General features: G+C 40.7%; 2 protein-coding genes across 6 annotated transcripts in view; one reads left to right on the plus strand and one right to left on the minus strand.

Moving 5' to 3' along the window:
* The first annotated feature begins 398 nt into the window (after positions 1 to 398).
* On the plus strand, positions 399 to 7,826 carry LOC127430755 (dual specificity protein phosphatase 4-like). The gene is made up of 4 exons (XM_051680780.1): positions 399 to 887; positions 1,813 to 1,940; positions 2,750 to 2,969; positions 5,497 to 7,826. The coding sequence occupies exons 1-4, from the start codon at positions 512 to 514 to the stop codon at positions 5,874 to 5,876; spliced, it is 1,104 nt and encodes a 367-aa protein (XP_051536740.1). The 5' UTR covers positions 399 to 511; the 3' UTR covers positions 5,877 to 7,826.
* A 1,562-nt stretch (positions 7,827 to 9,388) lies between these two features.
* Positions 9,389 to 20,629, minus strand: part of LOC127431296 (poly [ADP-ribose] polymerase tankyrase-1) — a 158,373-nt gene continuing 147,132 nt past the window's right edge. For all 5 annotated transcript variants that reach the window (XM_051681681.1, XM_051681679.1, XM_051681678.1 and 2 more), the window contains 7 exons: positions 17,353 to 17,473; positions 17,137 to 17,234; positions 13,934 to 14,008; positions 11,963 to 12,068; positions 11,604 to 11,790; positions 11,272 to 11,428; positions 9,389 to 11,149 (listed from right to left, as the gene is read on the minus strand). In XM_051681681.1, coding sequence (XP_051537641.1) covers positions 11,063 to 11,149; positions 11,272 to 11,428; positions 11,604 to 11,790; positions 11,963 to 12,068; positions 13,934 to 14,008; positions 17,137 to 17,234; positions 17,353 to 17,473 — 831 coding nt within the window. In that variant the 3' untranslated portion in view covers positions 9,389 to 11,062. The remainder of the gene's footprint in view (positions 11,150 to 11,271; positions 11,429 to 11,603; positions 11,791 to 11,962; positions 12,069 to 13,933; positions 14,009 to 17,136; positions 17,235 to 17,352; positions 17,474 to 20,629) is intronic.

Here is a 20,629-nt window from a genome sequence, read left to right on the forward strand (position 1 = left end):
ATGCTTTATTCACAGGTTGCCTGCATGTTTTGCACAAGGTGTAGTTTGCTACAACTCATATTTTTATATTTTCATATTTTCATATTTTCATTTCCCCTTGTTTTATTTAGATATTACCCTATTCCAATAACACCGTAAAGATGCAATAAATACAATTAAAGCAAATTTGTTTGGTTGTTTCGTCACATCGAGAAAACTATTTAATGGCTGAATTTCATAGACCGCCGCTGACTCTTTCATGAATGAAGAGCGAACACAGAGCGGTGGAATGAATGGAGCTCCTAGAAGACGTCACCTCCATTGTGACGTCACGGTCCTTTTATGGAGCGCGCATCTGAAGCCCATTCATAAAACGGAAAGAGATGAGCCTGTGGTAGTAATGCTCTCAGGAGGGGTAACACAACGTTACAACGCGCACAGGCAGCTCTGGATTTGACGTATTATTATTATTATTATTATTATTATTATTATTATTATTATTATTGTGAACCCACATTTGACCGGAGGAAAAATGGTCACGATGGACGAACTTTGTGAAATGGATTGCGCCGTTTTGAAAAGGTTGATGAAGGACGACAGTGCGAAGTGCCTGGTGTTGGACTGCAGATCATTTCTCGCGTTTAGCGCCGGTCATATCCGGGGCGCTGTAAATATTAGGTGTAACACGATCGTTCGGAGGCGAGCGAAAGGCTCCGTGAGTTTGGACCAGATTCTGTCGAGTGACGACGAAGTCCGAGCCAGACTCAAATCAGGGTTGTATTCCGCCGTGATCTTGTACGATGAGCGGACGTCAGATACAAACACTATCAAAGACGACAGCACAATCACCCTGGTGCATAACGCGCTGTGTAGGGATACATTTAGGACAGAAGTCTATCTGCTGAAAGGTGAACAATCTACATTACACATACGCCATTAATTGTGTTATAAAATAAAGCTACCATATGTCTTGGGCAAATATCAGTTGTGCAGATGTTGTCAATGCGTTCATATCTGAGCATCAAGTAAATCAGCTCTAATGATGTAATGAACATTGCCATATCTGGGTGTGCGTATCTGAAGCATGCGAGATCTTGACAATAACTTTCATCTGTTCCTAATGTTAGGCCTGTTTTTAAGACACAACATTAATATATCTCCCTAATAGTTCTTGTGTTTATAGAGATTAAAGCCTTTGCAGCTTAATATTCTGTCATGCAAGGGCGTAGATTCCAGGGGGGATGGGGGCGATGGTAACCCCCCCAATAATCAAAACAAGCAAGTACATCCCCCCAATATTTATACCATGATCAGTGGAAACATGTAAATGCTTCATGTTGCAACCCCCTCAAGCCAAATCTACACCCTTGCTGTCAGGCTAGGACGTCTATTTTTGCATGCGAAATGTATTCATGAAGTAACATAAAATGTAAGCCTGGCTTGTATGAAAAGTGCAGGCCTATTTTTAAATGTCCAATTTGAGGTCTATTATTTTTGTTACTATTGTAAGTATCATGGTAACCAACACGTCAATTCTTTAAGTAATAGGGCAACTAGTCTTGGTGTTCTTCAGAACTGTGCAAAAATATCTTTAAATGGTTGCGTTGTCAACGAATGTTATATATAGGCAATGTAAGATATAATATGTTGTTTTTTTAAAATATTTGATTATTTATATTATATGTTAATGCAACCTCTCTTTGACCTCAGGTGAATGAAATCATCTGATGAATGCTGGCATGAGTGCAAATCATATGTTTTGGTTACAATAAAAAAAAAAAAATAAAAAAAAAAGATTTTCTAAAAAATGTTATCTTTATTTTTTCATGGCAGGAGGCTTCGACAGATTTTCCACACAATATCCCGATTACTGTTTGAAAACCAAAACATTGCCAGCGTCCATTCCCTCATCCAGTGTGGGGGTCAGCTGCACCTCCTGCGGAACTCCTCAGCACGACCAGGTAACTACATTAGCAGCGGCGGCAGATATTTTGAGGTCAGCTAATGGGCAGCACTGTGTAACATTAAACTCCTGTTAACTGCTGTCATCCGCTGCTGTCTTTCCGGCTGATAGAGTACTTTAGTGTGCGCTCGTCCGGCCTTCCTCTGTGTAATGGGAGGTGTACTATGTCGGACACTTCAGTACGCTTCTTTGTCGATTCCCACATCGATCATTTCCTGCCTCTACAGCTTGTAAAGCGGGCCACCAATGACATAACAGTAGGCCAAATCGATATGCGTTTCTCGAATAAATAAACTGGACATTATTAGTGTGACCTTTTTTTAAAATGATGTGAGTGACCTAATGTAGCCTGTCAAAGAACCTTTGGATAATTTATTGAGAGAATTAAAAGTGGCCCGTGATTTCATTAATACAGGGACAAATCGATACTATTTAGGCCTAATTTTGAGATATATGGTACAAAACATATACAATTAATGCAAAATGTTAATCAAATAAATGTGAGTGTGTGTGTATGTCTATATATATATATATATATATATATATATATATAATGATTATGCATTGGCCTGTGTGAAAATTATTTTTATTCATTGTCTGAAATAAGAATAGTTTCTAGATCAATCAAGAGATTTTTTAATAAATAGGTTGTTCTACACACAAAAGACACAAATGTTTGTAATGAATCATTTAGGATGTATAATTCTCTTTAGAGTTCAGAATGTGTCATTTTGAGTGTAAAGATTTGTCATTCAATCAGTAGGGTGTAAAAGTTAAATGTCACTCACTTGGTTGTTTTCATTACAGGGTGGGCCTGTGGAAATTCTACCCTTTCTGTTTTTGGGCAGTGCCCTCCATGCATCTAAGAAGGATATGTTAGATGGTATGGGCATTTCTGCTCTACTGAATGTATCTTCAAACTGTCCCAACCATTTTGAAGGGGCTTATCAGTACAAGTGTATTCCAGTGGAAGATAACCACAAGGAAGAAATCAGCTCTTGGTTCATCGAAGCCATTGAATTCATAGGTATGATAATTCTTTTATTGTACTAAAGAAACATGCAGATTTGTTTGATTTCTTTGTAAACGTGGAGATTGGATGGTTTTCTCTACAGCCATCAGGCATTTGTAGGATGTCTTGTTTGTTACTTGTCAACTGCAAATGACTTTCAATTCATCAGCAATTAAAACGTTGATCTGCATTGCGGAGCTTTTAAAATTACAAGGTGGGTGAAAGTGTTGGAGTGGTCATGTTGTATATAGAGTCTCTGTTCAAACATTTTGTTGCTGCATAAAGCTGTTTGTGTAAATAAGCTGATGAAGAGGAATCTCTTTATAGGTGCAATAGGTCTTCATGGAAATATGGCGTGAAGCAGCTGTTTACGGTCTGGGTGGGTCTTCCTCATGCAAAGGTTTCCGTGACTGTGGGTGGGGGATGGGGATCCTGTATATCAAGTTTTAGCATCTTCTGCACTAAAGCAAGGCCCCCAAGAAGGCATGCCGCATTTGATCGCACCATCCTAGATGTGTGCGCGCGTGCGTGAATGTGCTTGTATGTATGCGTCAGAGTGCAGAGCTTAGGGACCAGAGTCTGACTCATCATTCATTCAGGGGTGCCTTGATACTGGAGGTACCTCAGATCTGGGTGTGTATGAGTGTGCAAAGGCATATATGTGGAGAGGAAAAGCAAAACGGCTGATGGTTTGATATGAATGGCTACTCTCACTTTGCCCCATGAATATCTCACTTCGTTGCCAATTAGCAGCTTGTTAGTAATGGCAGAGAGTGTCTGTATTTTACATGTTCCAGTGATGTGAAATCCACCCCAGGCCATTTTGCCTGTCATGGAGTGTTTGCTTTCCAACTGTGACTATCAGCTCTGGGTAAATGTGTAATTCCCAGTTGTATATGCATTCCTACAACTGCGTTATCCTAATTGTTGGACATGGGTATAATATCCAAAGATAATGGCTCATCGTGTAAAATGAAAACTGTTATGGCAATGGGGTTATTATAGTTTTAAAAATGTCACTAGTTTTTATTTGATTATTTTTTTAAATAAAACTTCTGCAAATATTACATTTTAGATTATAATATTTTTAAATATTAAATATTAACTTTTCAATTTTAATTTAGATGTTCATAATTTAAATTGTTTATAAATATTTTGTATCTTTGCAAAATGACTACTTTTTATGTTGTTTTAGTTTTCTTACCTTATAACACAGCACCACAAATTGTTCCAGTACTTTAAATTAAATTACACTTCTAACACTGACTGAAAATATGAAAACTAAACTCGTTTTGTTTTTTTTAGTTCTATTACATGTAATGTTTTAGTGCATTTATTATGTAGTTGCAGTTTAATTTAGTTAATTTGTTCTTTATTCTCTCTCTCTCTCTCTCTCTCTCTCTCTCTATATATATATATCGATCAGACACAACATTAAAACCACCTGCCTAATATTGTGTAGGTCCCCCTCGTGCCGCCAAATCGGCACCAACTCGCATCTCAGAATAGCATTCGGAGATGCTGTTCTCACTTCAACTGGACGGAGCGGTTATCTGAGTTACCGTAGACTTTGTCAGTCCGAACCAGTCTGGCCATTCTCTGTTGACCTCTCTCATCAACAAGATATTTTTTGTTTTTGGCACAATTCTGAGTCAATTCTAGAGACTGTTGTGTGTGAAAATTTGAGGAGATCAGCAGTTACAGAAATACTCAAACCAGCCCGTCTGGCACCAACAATCATCCATGCGATTATCTAATCACCCAATCATGTGGCAGCAGTGCATAAATTAATGCAGATACAGGTCAGGAGCTTCAGTTAATGTTCACATCAACCATCAGAATGGGGAAAAAAATAATCTCAGTGATTTGGAGCGTGGTATGATTGTTGGTGCCAGATGGGCTGGTTTCAGTATTTCTGTAACTGCTGATCTCCTGGGATTTTCATGCACAGCAGTCTCTAGAATTTACTCAGAATGGTGGCAAAAACAAAAAACATCCAGTGAGCGGCAGTTTTGCGGATGGAAATGGTCAACAGAGAATGGCCAGACTGTTTCTAACTGACAAAGTCTACGGTAACTGAGATAACCGCTCTGTACAATTGTGGTGAGAAGAATAGCATCTCAGTTTTGGTGGCATGAGGGGGACCTAAACAATATTAGGCAGGTGGTTTTAATGTTGTGGCTGATCTGTGTGTGTGTGTGTGTGTGTGTGTGTATATATATATATATATATATATATATATATATATATATATATATAATATATAAAATTCATATTTTAGTGCACATTTATAATTTCAGTTTAGTTTTGTTCTTTTATGTAGTTTAATTGATTTTATATATATATATAAAATTTCACTGCTTGTTTCCGTCTAACCTTAATAACAGTAATAACCTTGGTTGTCAGTGTATGCACAACCATGACTAGTATGTGAACCTGCATTAATAAGTTCTCGACTACAGCTTGATTGTGTAAATGCAGTTAAGATGAATCATATCTGAGCTTCTTCTGTGCTTAACAAAATTATCTGCTTTTTCCACAGACTCCGTCAAAGATTCCAATGGCCGTGTTCTAGTGCACTGTCAGGCCGGTATCTCGCGGTCGGCCACTATCTGCCTGGCGTACCTGATGAAGAAGAAGCGGGTGCGTCTAGAAGAGGCCTTTGAATTTGTTAAACAACGACGCAGTATCATCTCCCCCAACTTCAGTTTCATGGGTCAGCTGCTGCAGTTCGAGTCTCAGGTGCTGGCCACTTCCTGTGCTGTAGAAGCAGCCAGCCCTTCCGCCACCCTCGGCCCCAAGTCTTCCTCCACGCCCACATCACCCTTCATCTTCAGCTTCCCAGTATCAGTTGTGACGCACAACCAGCCCAGTAGTCTCACGTACCTACAGAGTCCAATCACGACCTCGCCAAGCTGCTGATACTTTGCACCTTTCTGTGAGACTGCACTCACACACCAGGAAGATTGTTAAAGTCTTCATTGAAGTCTTCTTGAAGTCCCTCAGTTGGGACAATAATATGGTCATTCCAACCTTTTTATTTATTATTATTATTCTTTGTAGTTGTTACTGCACCGAACCCATGCATTAAAGGGATAGTCGATCCAAAAATAAAGAGTTATTTACTCACCCTCATGTTGTTCCAAACCGGTATGACTCTTTCTTCCATGGAACACAAAAGGAGATATTTCCAAAAATGTACTGGTCAATCTTTTCTACATAACTACAATGAATAGGGACTGGAGCTTTCAAGCTTCAAAACACTGACAGCCTCAATCCCCATTCACTTTTATTGTATAGAATAGAGCAGCATCAACATTCTTAAAGATTTTTCCTCTTTTATTCCATGAAAAAAAAGTGAGTGTACGTCATGTAAAGTTTTTGAGTGAACTATCCCTTTAATATCAGAAGAATACAATCATAACATCCCGTCACAGGATTCATGTGAGGACAGTACATCTCCCTCATTTCCTGTGGTTTACGTCCAAAGACTTTCAAAGGTCCGCTGTATGATTGGCCAGCAGGTTGGTGAAAGCAGTGGGAATGGAGCTGTGATTTCACAAAACAAACTCTGCAATCTACGTCTATCTTTCTGACAGAGAGCAGGAGGTCCTTCAACCCTGAAAGGTGCTTCAAACTGTGTCTGGACTCCCCATTTATCACCCCTTCAATCCCCCCTGTGGCTATTCTCTGCCCTTTGGACAAGACTGAATTCCTTTAATACAGAGAGTCCTGCTGGAACTCCGAGACTTGCTGTCTTTGGCGAAAGTTAGCTGGCACGATCTTTTGCTGGAAATATCATTAATCTAGGTTGTTTTGTATTTGTCAGTGCCTTGTGCAAAGAAGGTACAGGACATTCAAACACTTGGAAGCTCATGTCTGCCCCATCGCCTTTCCTTCAGAAACAGACACACAACGACAGACTGATGTTTTGCATAGGGACTAAAGTATTTCGAACTGCAATACAGACATATTCTACAATCCGTTACTCTCACAAATTAGAGCAATAACCTAATTGTCCTTCCTCCCAGTCTTCACTGAAGCACTATATGTTGTTGTTGTTTTTTTTTTGTTACATTGTATGATCATGACTTTAAAATTCTGATTTAACCATTTGCCAATTTGTACCAAGGAGATCTCTATTATTTCTGCTGTATGCCTTACCAATAATGACTGTGGTGTCCATCCACATGGAATGTTCTCATTAATAGACTACTTGAGGAACAGAGTATACAAGATGATGGTTTTAAATGTACAACCTGTGACCACAGTAACTCCTTTTATTATCTAAGAGGGATCCAATTTGGTATCAAAATGCCCTGATTACCCTGGCGGGCTTATACACTGAAACCTTTTACACTGGAAGTTTAGGGAACCACCATTTGTATTCCCACTTGAAAATGTCACTGGTACACAGTTCTGTAAGGGAATCTTCTTGTTATATCAGATGGCTTTTGCTTGAACAGTTACAATGTGTACATGTGTGGGGCCTATTTCTCTTTTTTTATGAGATTGTGGGCACCATTTATAGAGCACTTAAGTGGTGCAAAAATTGATTTAAGGTTTGTTTTGCACCTCGCCGGAATTGAAGTGGTAATCGAGTAGCGTACCTTTCCTATATTCTGGTGAGCTTTAGTTTTTTGCATACTTAATGGTCTCTTTGTCAACAATCATTGATGAATGCAATAAGTTTTACTGTAATTCTTGAGATGTAAATGTCTGATGGCTCATGGCAATATCGTTCAGAGGGTTACGATTTTTGAACTCTGCCCTGTTCTGTTGTATTATATGTCAATTTTATTTATCTCATGATTGCCATTGTTAAATATAACAGTGTTCTTTAATGAATGTGTGGTGTGTTTTACTCCTAATAAAGACCACTTAGGACATGTTCCTCTATAGCAAATAGCCTGTAAGTAATATAGCAATTATTTTGTTAGACTAAAAGAACATGAGCAATCTCAGTTCTTGCTCTGAATGAGAAAGATATAAAAGAAATTAGCGCTATTGTGCAAGGGAACAGAACAGACTTGGTTTAATATCTGACTAATGTGGGTAGGCTCGGTAGAATAAGCTCAACAGAGGCTCTTTTTTAAGTCACATTACCGCCTAGCGTGTGTTTTAGTAGTTAAAATGTCATGTAAGCCAGTAGCCAGAACGCACTTTTTTTGGTTTTGTTAAACAAGTAGGCCTACAATTTAACCACATGAAACAACTCTATTGATATATTGATTTTTATACCACAGGTCTGTTGAATGCTTGATTCCGTTGCTAGTTTGACATTTTCGAAACTAGTAACGAAGGCTTGAGCTGTATCAAAGCTAGATACACTTGATCAATAAAACTTCTATATTATCTGAAATATCTGTGGGAAACACCCTCGTGCTCACTCTCACACGTGGACACGCATACATTATACGTATTACGCACACACTTGAGTGAAAAACACACTCGCGAGGAAAGAAACAGCCCTCACGTCAGCGCACACCTGCATCTCAGTGGGTTGAAAACAGTTGTTATGGTTTACATTGGAGAAGCTGTATACAAAATTGGTGACACTCGGTGCTGAGAAATGCTTAAACTTACATCTTGGCGATTCTGAAGCGATGTTACTTCTGACGAGAGCTGCAACAAATAAAGATAATCCCACAGGCGATCTCTCTCAGTTTCTGAGCTTCTCACTTTTAATCCCTCAAAAATAAACTCGTTACTCCAGTAAGCCTCGCTTAAAGCAGCGCAAGCCACGCTATCCTCCGTTGCTAGTTCTAAAGTGACGTTTTAGAACTAGCAACAAAGGCTTGAGCTGCATCAGAGCAAGATGCTGAATCCGTGGCAGAAGAAAGTAGTTCCACTCACAAAAAACAGAAAACGTCTTGAGATAAAACCCTGAACGATGTTTCAAGGTATGGTAACTGTGGTATAAGCGGAATAATTGACTCCGTCCCGTTGAATTGTTGAAAAATAATGCACACCCAAGGTGCAACGATCACCCCGCTGCACATCGTGACTGCATTATCACCTCGGTTGTGCATTATTTTTCAATAATTCAACGGTCCATCGTCAGTTATTCCTTATACCACGGTTCTGTTGAATGCTCGATTCTGATTGGTTGACAGACATTCTAAGGTGTGCAATTATTTTTCAAGTAAACACACTGATGAAGTAGTTTACACACACACACCTGTTTAGAAGACTGCTTCAAGACCTAAAATGAGGGTGTCAGATAGGGGAGACATCCAAAATGTGTAGTTTTGGGGGACCACTAGAGACGTAGATGTATGTAACCATTACCACTGATTTCACAAGTATTTTATTCGCAAATTACACAAAATATTATACCAGATTTCCTAAACACTGATTGTTCCACCATTAAAATGAAAAGGACAACACTACAATTAAACAAGGGATAAGCCAATATGAAAAAAGACAGCAGATGGTATTTATGACATGTACTTTATTAAGACAGTTTTACATGATCGAGTGTTTGATTAGTTCGCAGACTGCTTGTGGTAAATAAGCCGTTTCTAGATCTGAATTAAGTTCACAGGAAAATGGAAATAAAGTAAAATTACAGCTCATAGAATTGAGATTTTAGTTTGGAGAGGAACGTTGCTTTCCCACATATTGGCTTTAAGAGGGGGAAAAAACAAGTCGGACCTCTCTTTCTCTCTTCCCTGGAGTAAGGCAGATCACCTCCATTACATATACACAAAACCACAAACTACACCTGAGCAAAACAACCAAACAGGAGTGTAGTGAACTCCTTGCAAACAGACTTCAAGAGGTAGAGCCATGTCCAGATACAAGAACATGTCCTTCATTTCATTCTGTAACATGAATGTGCGAGTGTGCCATCCGAGCTGCTGATACATCAGTAGTTACTGAGATCCTCAGAAAAGAGGTGTTTCTCTTGCACCAGAGAAACAGCACTGGAATAAATGAGATTTAGGACTTTCTGTGGTCATAATCTAAAACAAAAATGAAACCAAAGGAGTGACTTTCAAAGTGAAGTCACTTAATCAAAGATCATCCTAAAATATAGAAGGAAAGATCTGAAAGAAAGAATTCCCACTTCCATTACAGTACAAATAAAACCCACTCTGTATCAATAAACATTGTAAGCTATACAAAGGCATTGTCCATTACACAATCTGTACATTAGTGAACTTTTTTTCCCCGTCCTTTTAAAATTATTCAGAATAACTTAAGTCCTGCTTAAAAGTGCAAATTCTTAAAAAGATGTTTTCGGATTGGGCTATGGCAATGGAATAGATCATTCTGTGCAGAATTCCTGTGCAAAGAAATGGAAAAAATTAGTACAAAGTGTAAAATAAAAATATATATTTTGCTGCCAAAGGCCTTTTGAATAGTTTTGGTCTCCACCCAAATCAGCATTCTTCTTACTTTTCCATACCCTCTAAGGCTTTTTTATAACAATGCATGAAGACGACAAAATAAAACCACAACACAATGACAGTTTCAGAGTCTTCACTTAACGAACTTCAAGGAAGAGGGGATCACTGAAATATCAGGTCCCTTTAAAGTGTAACGGGGACGCGGTCCATTTTCTTAGTGTGAATTATATTGAGGAAATTAAAAGAAATATATAAATCACAGTCATAATAAAATGGTTTCAAATAAAGAGAAGCTTAATTAAGTGTAATGCTCGAATTAAAACATTACATTGTTACATTGAGTATAATGATAGGGAAGAGGTCACTTGTTGTCTTTCACAGGGCAGTAATTTTACAGAGAGTTGTTTCACACTTTAAAGACCTTCCTTTTTGCCCTGAAACAGTGTATGACCTAAATCCTGACCCCTGACTAAAAAAAAGGGGTACACACACACTGGCCAGGACGCGGCCAGCCAAGGCAACTCTTTCATGTAATCACTCGCGGGGACAGAAATGGCGAATATCTGCAAAATAAAAGAGGCGGTACAGAGGTTTATGGGTAAATGAACGAATTCCAATTGTACTGATCAGGCAGAGGACGTGAGGAGGTGTCTGTGGAAGTCTGAAGTATGCGTGAGAGCGTGAATTAAATGTTTGGTTAACAGTCTGAGTGTTTCACAGGGCCACAGCCTGCTTATCTCGGTCCCGTGTGGACTAGGATTTCTGCTCTGCTGCTGTCGGGGATGGAGGTGTGCTCTCTGGCTTGATGATCTGATATGTGATAAGGTACTCTGGGAAGGCCTGCAAAACACACAAGGTTGAAAATATAAATATATATGTAAATACATTTGAATTTTAAGTTGATAAAAACATCTATGGACAAGTTATGTGTCGGCTTCCCAAATATCTGTCAGCTCTCTCACCTGTTCCCCTCGATAGATGACATATTCGGCATAGGCTAACCCATTGACGCTGGGCCGACCGATGACTGAATGGTGCCCTGGAGGAGCATGAGCCATTTTCATGGCACTGAATTGCAAGAAGGATTTACCAAGTGTGACCCTACAGAACAGCATCTGCCTGCAAACACAGTTAAAAGAACACTAAGGTAAACAGCGCCATCAGCTGGTCATTTAGGATAAGTGCGCTTTCACTCATGCATAAACAACTATTTCTAAAGGACATGATATCAGAGCTAATCAGGGATCTGTTCTGTGATTACTAAATGAAAAAGAATCTTGGACTTAAATCGTACCTATGACAAATATAACAGGACCGGTCTTTATGTGTGGGGCAGCCCGTTCCACCTCCGATGCCATAGACATACTGGTTGCTTTTAGAGGAGTTCTCTGCGAAGTAGATCCCGGCCCCAAACATGCCCCCTATGTAAGCATGTCTCTCATCAAACCCTTTATGGATAATGGCATTGATGAATGGCGACCCTGCAGACAAAGAAAAGGAAAAATAATGATCATTATGTAAAAAACTCAAGATCAGAATGCTTGAAAGACCAAATGGGAAAGCTCCTTTTGTAGCTTGAACTTTCCCAAATAGCACTTTTGACAGGTCATTCATCATGTGACAGTAAGTTGTAGCCGGGCCCTGGAGCAGTACCATGAAAGAGCATGCGCTCGTTGTGATGATTGTGGTTCTCGTCAACGATCTCCTTCTGGCGGTGTGCATATCTTTCTCTTAGCTTCTTGTTCACCACCTTCTGAATCTGCACCAACATTAAAGAAAGTTTTAACACAGCAGCTCATTCAATTGACAAACTAGTCCATCAAAGACTTTTAGTATCAACATAAAACAAGTTTCAAGGTACTTTTAGCAATTTTGACTTCAACTTCTGCCAGACTAAGACACTGAACAGACTCCCCTCCCATCCATTTAACCACAAGTGTTCTCTACAAAGCCCCACCATACTAAGACAAGCAAGTAAACCTGAACCCAGGGGTTTTGCTAGTTAGCACGGTTAAGTTTGCCCCTGCTGGTAGATGCTGTAACTGGCCATCTGGACCCAAAAAGCATCTTTCTCCATTTAAGAATAGTTCTTCCAAAAATGATAATTCTCATATCATATATTTACTATTATGGTGTCTCAAACTCGTATGTCTTTCTTCTGCAGTATCCAAACAAAGATATTCTGATGAAGATATGATGTACAGTAAATACACTCACCAACCACTAGACCTGTCGCGATTATTAAATAACCGTCTGATCGCAGTTATTTGATCTAAACGCGGTTATTTGAGACAACCGCGATTATTGGGCTTTCAAATTCCAATCACATTTTAATGCCCAAATAAGGGAATTTTAAGCGAATGTACTGTATAAATGTGATGAACGGCGCGTTTGTGTGTTTTTCAGTTAAACTCCAAGTCCGAGCATCACTGAGACGCACCATGGAGGTCAACCAGCTTCTGTTCGGAAGAGCACGTGAAGCGCTCTGATGCGCGTGATGTCAGCAGAGGCTTGCGCCAAACTCGTTTGATAGTGAACGCAAAGCGCTCCGGTTTCACTTTAAACATTCGTGTAATGGCAAATGTTCCTGGTTCATACACGATGTGTTAATGACACGCAATGACATGATCGCACCAAGGAGATGTTACAGATCTGTTACAGCTACAGATGTCAAGATTTATAGTGAAAAAGGAGTTACATTTTGGTCTGTTCTCACTCAAAACTGATTGAATCGCTTCAGGAGACATTAATTACACCACATGAATCGTATGGATTACCCTTATGCTGCTTTTGGACCACATTTACTTGTATAGTATGGACATATTCACACGATATCTCCAAAATATCTTTGCTTGTGTTCTGCAGAAGAATAAGTCATATGAGTTTGAGACTGCATATGGGTAGGTAAATGATGAGAGAATTTTTTGTTGGCAAACAGCCATTTAAACATAGCTATGATTTGACAAAACATTTTTTTTTGCAAGCAACATATAAATCGCCAATATTTCATTGTATTGAAGTAGATATTTTGCAAGTGCCAAATGTTTTTGAAGAGATTATTTCCACAGCTCAAGATAGTCCCTGGTGAAGGCCACGGGACTATGTGGTGCCATCAGCCAATCAGAGTTGTCATGATGTAATTTCCCTGTGGCTCCAGAGAGATTAGTCACATGCCATTTATTTCTCAGGTGATTTGTTAAAAAAACAAATCACCTGAGAGTCCATGTGCAAAGATGTTAGATTTCAAATCACATACTTCTAGGTATGGCGGATACTGGCAGATTTCAAATTACAACTGCCATTAAGATGAATGGAAATGCTAATGGATAGCTCTCTCCAGGTACTACAGATCTCCTTGACTCAACTGCATGAAATGTAACACAGACAGATCACGTTTGACTAGTTTTCAGATTAGCTAATGTAACATGGGCTGCAGCCCAGACTCTTTTCTTGCCATTTACAGAGCCTAGGGCTGTCACAGAGACAGGTACAATATTTCAGGACACCTATTTCAGCTGTATCTGTCAGATAGTAGGGACATTTTATGCATTTTTATGCTTGGTTTTACAAAAAAATGCTTACAGCAGCTTTAAGGGCAGAATGGTGCATAAAGTTACAACTCACCTTTAGGATGTTGTACCTGCTGAAAACTCCCCCTGCATTACCACCATCCCTGTGCTCTCTGATCGTGCTTTGCAGCTGTAAAACAACAAAATTACACAATGTTTCATTAGTATGGGTCACAAGTGTTATTCCAGTGTTTCCCACAGGAGCTCGTGAGACTGTGGTGGGTGGACCTTGGACCCTCAATCAACTCAATTCTCTGCGATAGAAACGTAAACTGCACTGAGTAGGGGAGGAGGCTTTTGTCATATGGTAATTATTTTATGTTACATATGGTAGATAAAGAAAAGCCTTCATCACCACCATTAACAGCAGGGATGCTTATAGTTCTATGATGTGAGACCTACTTTTTCATCATGTTATTGCAGCAAGATCTACCATGTACAATAAAGGCTTTACATTATCACAATACCAAAATTTCAGTATACTTTTTAAAGCTACTAAAGTTACTCAGTCAAGAGCAGTGAGTGTTTTCTTGTTATGGTTGTTTGATTATTATAATAACACACTAGACAGCAGCAGGTCTATTAGCTTATATTTATACTTACAAGTCCGACATTTTAATACAAATCCGCTTTTTTCTCCACTGTTTACATTCACTTTAGACATCACTCTCGGTGTTTACAAGAATACCTCACCAAGACATTTTGGCTGAATTTTTAAATGTATTTGACCGTTCAGGCACGCATAAGCGCAAGCTAATGGGGGTGACTGGGAGTGAGAGATGCTTTGCCGAAGCAATGGCACAAAACACAATGTTAGAGATCTTTTATGTTATTATGAGAAGTGTAAAAATATTTTCATTTCATTATGAAACTGTGGCCGCCACAGTCTAGGTAATTAATGGGAAACACTGTATTCAAACTGTGGTCCTGGGACCCCTTGGTGGCCAAAATGGTGTGCTAGGGGATCTAAGGTAGTGTTAATATATATATATATATATATATATATATATATATATATATATATATATACACATATATACATACATATATATATATATATATATATATACACACACACACACACACACACAGTTGTGCTCAAAAGTTTGCATACCCTGGCAGAAATTGTGAAATTTTGGCATTGATTTTGAAAATAGGACTGATCATGCAAAAAAAACTGTCTTTTATTTAAGGATAGTGATCATATGAAGCCATTTATTATCACATAGTTGTTAGGCTCCTTTTTAAATCATAATGATAACCCAAATGGCCCTGATCAAAAGTTTACATACCCTTGAATGTTTGGCTTTGTTACAGACACACAAGGTTACACACACAGGTTTAAATGGCAATTAAAGGTTAATTTCCCACACCTGTGGCTTTTCAAATTGCAATTAGTGTCTGTGTATAAATAGTCAATGAGTTTGTTAGCTCTCACATGGATGCACTGAGCAGGCTAGATACTGAGCCATGGGGAGCAGAAAAGAACTGTCAAAAGACCTGCGTGACAAGGTAATGGAACTTTATTAAGATGTAAAAGGATATAAAAAGACATCAAAAGCCTTGAAAATGCCAGTCAGTACTGTTCAATCACTTATTAAGAAGTGGAAAATTCAGGGATCCCTTGATACCAAGCCACGGTCAGGTTGACCAAGAAAGATCTCAGCCACAACTGCCAGAAGAATTGTTCGGGATACAAAGAAAAACCCACAGGTAACCTCAGGAGAAATACAGGCTGCTCTGGAAAAAGACGGTGGGGTTGTTTCAAGGAGCACAATACGACGATACTTGAACAAAAATAAGCTGCATGGTTGAGTTGCCAGAAAGAAGCCTTTACTGCGCCAATGCCACAAAAAAGCCCGGTTACAATATGCCCGACAACACCTTGACACGCCTCACAGCTTCTGGCACACTGTAATTTGGAGTGACGAGACCAAAATAGAGCTTTATGGTCACAACCATAAGCGCTATGTTTGGAGAGGGGTCAACAAGGCCTATAATGAAAAGAATACCATCCCCAATGTGAAGCATGGTGGTGGCTCACTGATGTTTTGGGGGGTGGGGGGTGAGCTCTAAAGGCACAGGGAATCTTGTGAAAATTGATGGCAAGATGAATGCAGCATGTTATCAGAAAATACTGGCAGACTATTTGCATTCTTCTGCACGAAAGTTGCACATGGGACGCTCTTGGACTTTCCAGCAGGACAATGACCCTAAGCACAAGGCCGAGTTGACCCTCCAGTGGTTACAGCAGAAAAAGGTGAAGGTTCTGGAGTGGCCATCACAGTCTCCTGACCTTAATATCATCGAGCCACTCTGGGGATATCTCAAACGTGTGGCTCATGCAAGACGACCAAAGACTTTGCATGACCTGGAGGCATTTTGCCAAGACGAATGGGCAGCTATACCACCTGCAAGAATTTGGGGCCTCATAGACAACTATTACAAAAGACTGCATGCTGTCATTGATGCTAAAGGGGGCAATACACAGTATTAAGAACTAAGGGTATGCAGACTTTTGAACAGGGGTCATTAAATTTTTTTCTTCGTTGCCATGTTTTGTTTTATGATTGTGCCATTCTGTTATAACCTACAGTTGAATATGAAGCCCATAAGAAATAAAAGAAATGTATTTTGCCTGCTCACTCATGTTTTCTTTAAAAATGGTACATATATTGCCAATTCTCCAAGGGTATGCAAACTTTTGAGCACAACTGTATATATATATATACACACACATTTTTTTATTTTTTTTAAATCAAATTTGACATTATAACTTGTCTATTTAGTTTTCTAAGGACTACAAATATATTTCAATTTAACTTAAAATATTTCTATTCAGGTTTATACATGTAATATTACTCTGGAAGTGGGTAGAAAAAAGAAAAGTGGTCAACTTGATACTAAGTGAATATTTTCCAGATAATATTTAAATAATTTATTTTGGCTAAAGTGCAATGACATCTAATTATTTAAATTTCACAAACCACATTTTGTCTTTATAATATCACACATATTTTTCTCACATAGTATAAACGCGTTTTAATGCATTTAAAAATATATAACAGTCTTTATATTTTAGAAAGTGGTCCCCATGCAAAGGGATCATCGTATGTGGGGCACTTGCCATTAAAAAATACCAAAACCCCTGTTGTATGGAACCACCTCTGCTTTTGTTTTTTTGTTTCCACATTCTTTAGAAGGAAATACACTCTAGTTCTGGGGAAGGAGTGATAATTTTGGATTTAAACCTCTCACCTCCTCCTCTACTGACTGAAACTCCTTATCATCAGGGGCTAGGTCGATCAGCACCGTGCCCTGACTCGCACAGTGGAATGTCAGATATGGGTTGGCACCTGTGAGGTAACACGTACACATTAAACTAAAAAAGGTACTTCAATGTGCTGTGGTTCATGTAACCATGAACATATGGTTTTGAGAAAAAATACTTGGCCTGAATGCTTCTGGACTGACCTTGTTGACCGCCCAGCAGTCTCTCAATGCCTTTGATAAGTTTGTGTCTGTGCCCGTACGCGTTGATCCCAATCTCCTTGAGCTCCTCGTGTCCCATATCAGCCAGCACATCCAAGGTAATCTAATATAACAGGCAAACACCAAACAGATTTAGGGAATCCATTGTAGACTACAGGAATAACACATCAGTAAAAAGCTGATAACAATCCTGCCAAGACAACATTGTCACCACTCTGAAGTTGTAATGAAAAATGTTTAGTGATTCACTTCAGGGCTTATTCAGACTAAATTCTGTGTTAAAAAGCAGCTGACAAAGTAAATTTATTTTCTCAGTTAGTTGGCATGTGGAACTTCCTCCTACCAAGAAGATAAACTCTGTGAACTGCAGGAGGCTTGGATGGATATTATCCTGTGTGACTCATAACAAACAGGATGATTATTGCTGTACCTATCTGAATACGCCTCCTACACGGAACATGTACAAAAAAGCAAACATGCAGATGGTGGTTTGCGGATGCTAGACTGAGGCAGGGAACCGTTTGTGCCAGCATGTGCCTCAGAGAGAGGCTTGGCTCCTGAGAGCATCACACCTCAGTGTAACAGGTTCAAGCAATGAGGAAGCGGGAGACGGTGAATCCAACTCAAAGGTACATTTATCAATAACACAAAACACGTTCGTTTGAATGCGCAACGGTGTAGCTTCAGATAAATCACTCAGTAGGTTCTTTTATGGAAACGGCAGCGGCCAACACACACGTAGCTTGTCAGCTGGGTTCTCACTCTGAGGTCTGGCCCCTTTTATTCCCCCCGTCTCTCACTGCGAACATAGAAACAGCAATTACCAGCAATTCATCTCAGATGAAAACCCTTACCACTTCCTCTCTCCCCAGATGAACGCTCGACCACGCCCTCGCCTCCACATACTCCCACCGCCCGACTCAGGCCGGGGTAACTGTCCGGCCTGCCTACTCCCCCACCCTTTTCTGGAGAGGAAGTCCACGACAGTCATCTGCGCCCCCGGCCCGTGGACCACCTCGAACATAAGCGGCTGGAGTGCCAGATACCGACGGGTGATCCAGGCACTGGCATCCTTCATGCGGTGGAGCCATTGGATCAGGGCATGGTCCGAACAGAGGGTGAATGGTCGTCCCAACAAATAGTAGCGGAGAGTGCGGACCGCCCACTTGATGGCCAAGCACTCATCTATGGTGCTGTACATCGTCTCTCTCATAGAGAGACTGATGTACAGCACCAGGCGCTCCTCCCCCTCCACCACCTGGGACAGTACAACCCCCAGCCCCCTGTCCAATGCATCTGTCTGCAAAACAAAAGGTAGAGAGAAGTCAGGGGAACGCCGAAGCTGCCCGCCACAAAGTGCAGCTTTTACCTGCACGAATGTTTGTTGGCACAGCTCCGTCCACTGGACCGGGTCTGGAGCTCCCTTTTTAGTGAGATCAGTCAGCGGGCTGGTGATGTCTGAATAATTAAGCACAAACATTCGATAATAGCCAGCCAGCCCCAGGAACTGTCTCACCTCCTTTTTGGTCTTGGGACTTAGGCAGGTCACAATCGCTGCAGTTTTATCAATTTGGGGCCACACCTGACCATGACCCAAGTGGAACCCCAGATACCGTATCTCCATCTGCCCAATTGCACACTTCTTCGGGTTTGCTGTGAGCCCCGCTCGCCGCAGTGATCTCAGAACGGCCCCCAGAAGCTGCATGTGGCGGCATAAGCAGCGTGCGGTTTGACTCTGTCCATAAGATGTAGAAACGTAGCCAGAGCCCCAAACAAACCAAACGGAAGGGTCACAAATTGGTGTAAACCAAACGGTGTGGAGAAAGCGAGCCGTGCCCAAACAATCAAGCAGTTCGTCAACATGAGGCATTGGATAAGTATCAAATTTCGACACCGCTTTAACTTTCCTATAATCCACACAGAACCAGACAGAGCCATCGATCTTAGGCACCAGAACCACCGGGCTGGCCCAATCACTGTGGTTCTATTATCCCCATATCGAGCATGGCCTTTAATTCTTCCCGTTCTACCTATTTCTTGTGTTTGGGTAAGTGGTAGGGACGACTACGTACCGCTACCCCTGGGGTTGTCTTGATGTGATGTTTTATGAGATTAGTGCGGCCGGGAAGAGGAAATTATTTTGCAACCTGGCAACCTATGTATGCTGTGACGTGAGGTGGTCTCCACAAGGGACCGGGGAGAACCGATTAGCTTTTAGATTCACCTCCGGTCCGAGCTCCTCCCTCTCCGGAACTACCATCGCCAAGGATACGGGGACCGCCTCTCTCCATGGTTTTATTAGGTTGAGGTGGTAAATCTGACGTTCCTTGCCGCATCTGTATGCACTATCTCATAGTCAACTTCCCCAACTCACAGTGTGACCTCAAAGGGCCCTTGCCAATTCGCAAGTAATTTCCAGCTCGATGTGGGCAGCAATACAAGTATTTAATCTCCCTGTGCAAACTTCTGTAGCCGAGCTCCCCTGTTATACAGCCGGGACTGACACTCTTGCGCCTGTAGCAAATTCTCCTATCATAGTCTCAGCAGTGTGTGGAGTTTTGCTCTCAGGTCAAGAAAGTATTGAATTTCATTTTTGCTCTATGAAAGTCCCTCCTCCCAATTTTACTTTATGGCGTATAACACGCCACGGGGCTTACACCCATATAACAATTCAAATGGGGAAAACCACGTGGAGGCTTGCGGGACCTCTCGCACAGCAAATAACAGGGATTCGAGCCACTTATTTCAGTCCCGATCATCTTCGTGCACGAACTTACGAATCATTTTTTTAAGGTCTTATTAAATCATTCGACCAAGCCGTCCATTTGTGGATGGTACACGCTTGTCTGAATCAATATAATACCCAATAATTTATACAGCTCGCGTAGTGTACATGACATAAAAACAGTGCCCTGATCAGTGAGGATTTCTTTCGGAATCCCTGCTCGGGAGATTATTCTGAAGAGTGCCTCAGCAACACTACGTGCTGAGATGTTGCGCAGAGGCACTGCTTCCGGATATCGTGTTGCGTAATCCACCAGGACCAATGCAAAGTGATGCCTGCGTGCGTTCCGTTCTAATGGCCCGATGAGGTCCATGCCAATTAGTTCGAGGAAACCTTAAATCAACGGGAGGGAGCGCAATGGCACTTTAGGAGCGGCCGGCGGATTCACCAGCTGACATTCGTGGCATGCTGCACACCACTGGCGAACATCCCCGTGAATGCCCGGCCAATAGAAACGGGCCATGAGACTGCTTA

Source organism: Myxocyprinus asiaticus, chromosome 40, assembly GCF_019703515.2.
Source record: "Myxocyprinus asiaticus isolate MX2 ecotype Aquarium Trade chromosome 40, UBuf_Myxa_2, whole genome shotgun sequence".
NCBI classification, from domain to species: Eukaryota; Metazoa; Chordata; class Actinopteri; order Cypriniformes; family Catostomidae; genus Myxocyprinus; species Myxocyprinus asiaticus.

What these genes read in the sequence shown, in the direction of transcription:
- LOC127430755 (XM_051680780.1), top strand. Translation starts at nt 512, where the DNA reads ATGGTCACGATGGACGAACTTTGTGAAATGGATTGCGCCGTTTTGAAA. An exon ending in GAACTCCTCAGCACGACCAG is followed by an intron (nt 1,941 to 2,749) that starts GTAACTACATTA and finishes TTTTCATTACAG; the next exon opens with GGTGGGCCTGTGGAAATTCT. An exon ending in CGAAGCCATTGAATTCATAG is followed by an intron (nt 2,970 to 5,496) that starts GTATGATAATTC and finishes CTTTTTCCACAG; the next exon opens with ACTCCGTCAAAGATTCCAAT.